Below are 1,914 nucleotides of genomic sequence, written 5' to 3'. Positions count from 1 at the left end.
TCTAGAAGCAGATAAAACTAGCTCCAAGAATAAAGCCAATTTGCATTAAAAAAAGATGCAAAATATTCATTTGCTATTCAAAAGATGTGAAATAGTCATTTGCTATCAAGAGAACCAAGTGGGGGCGGCAACTTAAATTTTTGTAGGCAGCTTAGCCTTACTGAGATCAGTTGAACCGAAGGGCAGGAACAGGTTAACAGAGCACCCTTAACATTTCTCTCTAGGAAAATGTATTACCAGTGAGGCATACCTATATTCAATCATTTTAATGAACATGTGATTATGTTAGGAAAAACATAAGCACAGAATTCTCTTTAAAGCACACATGCATGAGACGCAACTAAACTGAAATCACAAAACCCAAAACTGTGGTGTGGGTGGAGAGGATGGTGAAGAGTTATATGGAATAAATATTACCGATGTTATGAAAGAGTTTTAAAGTCTTAAACCTAAAATATAAGTGCCCTAAATGGAGGCTCAGGACAAAGTGATGGAGGCACTTGGTTTGTAGCGGCTATTTCCACCCCACTACCCAAACTGACCCCACGGCTAACTGTTACAGAACAAAGTTCTGGGATTTCCCTAAAATGCAGTTAGGTCTCCCGAATCAACAGGAGTCTAATGAAATTGCTGGTGCAACCAAACAGGTCAGCAGGCACAATTATTACAGTGGCTTTCATAACAATGGTTAATTCAGATAACTGACAAGGAAGATATTAACAAGAAGCACACTTTGCAACTAAGAAAACTAACTATTCAAACTAGGAACAGGCAAAGTGCCCAGATTTCTTCCATGACTTTAGGGAGCTAAGCTCAATTCTGGCTGCACAGCTCAAGATTAATCTATTGCAGATGGGAATATTACAAAAGAGGGGGAAGAAAGAAGAAAAGCATGGCCTTTTCGTCCACAGAGTACACTGTATGTTTCAAATGCAGTGAAAGCAAACATACAGAAGGCATTTAAACTGTGCCCTTGTGTTGTTTTTTTTCAAATGCCAAGATTGACTACTTTTGAAATGGCATCCCCAAGAAACCCCATGAAAAGAGGGGGTACCTTCGTTGAGTAAACAAACTGATCGATAAACTTCCCGTCCCCTGTAGCATTCTGAAGCGCAAACACTTGTTCGATTTTCACGACTGGAGACATGTTACACTTCTGCAAATCCAGGCTCCCCTTGTGCATCGTGATGGAGGCTGGTAAGGATTTCCTTGCTGCCGCTGTCTTCCAGGCGATTTTAACAGGAGGGGGCTCTTCCTCTTCCACACTCGTGTGCCGCCTCTGGCTCTGCCTCCGAATTTCAGTACTTGATAGTGAGGAGGCCACCTCCCCTGCGCTGGTCTGCTCTGGCTGAGCATTCAGCACAGATCTTGGTCTTCGGGTTTTTTTAACTTCAGCTTTGGAGGCAACGTTCTTTTTCGCTTGGGATAAAGCCTCTTCAGGCTGCTTATCAATATAGATAAAGGTATACTGTTCTATTCTTTCTTCTCGAGTCATTTTCAATGCTTTCTCTGCATGGGCAATGCCAATATCCCACTGAGCACGTTCTCTCTGAGGCCGAGGTTTCCGAATCTTTAAAAAAGACACAGGGATTATTGGACATGCTTTAATCTAATCGGAACATTAAAACCAATATGTATTTCCCATGTGAGCCTGTTATCTTCTCAGTTACACATAAATAGCTTCAGGTTCTCTGGTAACATGTAGAATGTTCTAACTCCACAATTTTGATACATTAGTATTACTCTATCAGACGACATGAAGTGTATATCCTTCCTTTGGTGATCACTCTCCTGGACAAGTCCCCCAAAGAGGGAGTCATCCTTCCCACATCATAAAAATCTAGTGATAGGCCAGGTGCGGTGGCTCATGCCTGTAATCCTAGCACTCTGGGAGGCCGAGGCGGGAGGATCACT

General features: G+C 42.2%; 1 protein-coding gene across 1 annotated transcript in view; it reads right to left on the bottom strand.

Moving 5' to 3' along the window:
- WHSC1L1 (Wolf-Hirschhorn syndrome candidate 1-like 1) overlaps positions 1-1,914 on the bottom strand; it is a 135,354-nt gene that overhangs the window by 61,483 nt on the left and 71,957 nt on the right. Inside the window, exon 6 of the mRNA XM_012651087.1 lies at positions 1,055-1,609. Within this exon, the coding sequence (XP_012506541.1) occupies positions 1,055-1,609 (555 nt within the window). The remainder of the gene's footprint in view (positions 1-1,054; positions 1,610-1,914) is intronic.

This window comes from Propithecus coquereli, unplaced genomic scaffold, assembly GCF_000956105.1.
Source record: "Propithecus coquereli isolate 6110/MARCELLA unplaced genomic scaffold, Pcoq_1.0 Scaffold349, whole genome shotgun sequence".
NCBI lineage: Eukaryota > Metazoa > Chordata > Mammalia > Primates > Indriidae > Propithecus > Propithecus coquereli.
The sequence above is the reverse complement of the archived record's forward strand: the minus strand, read 5'-3'. Positions and strand labels throughout refer to the sequence as shown.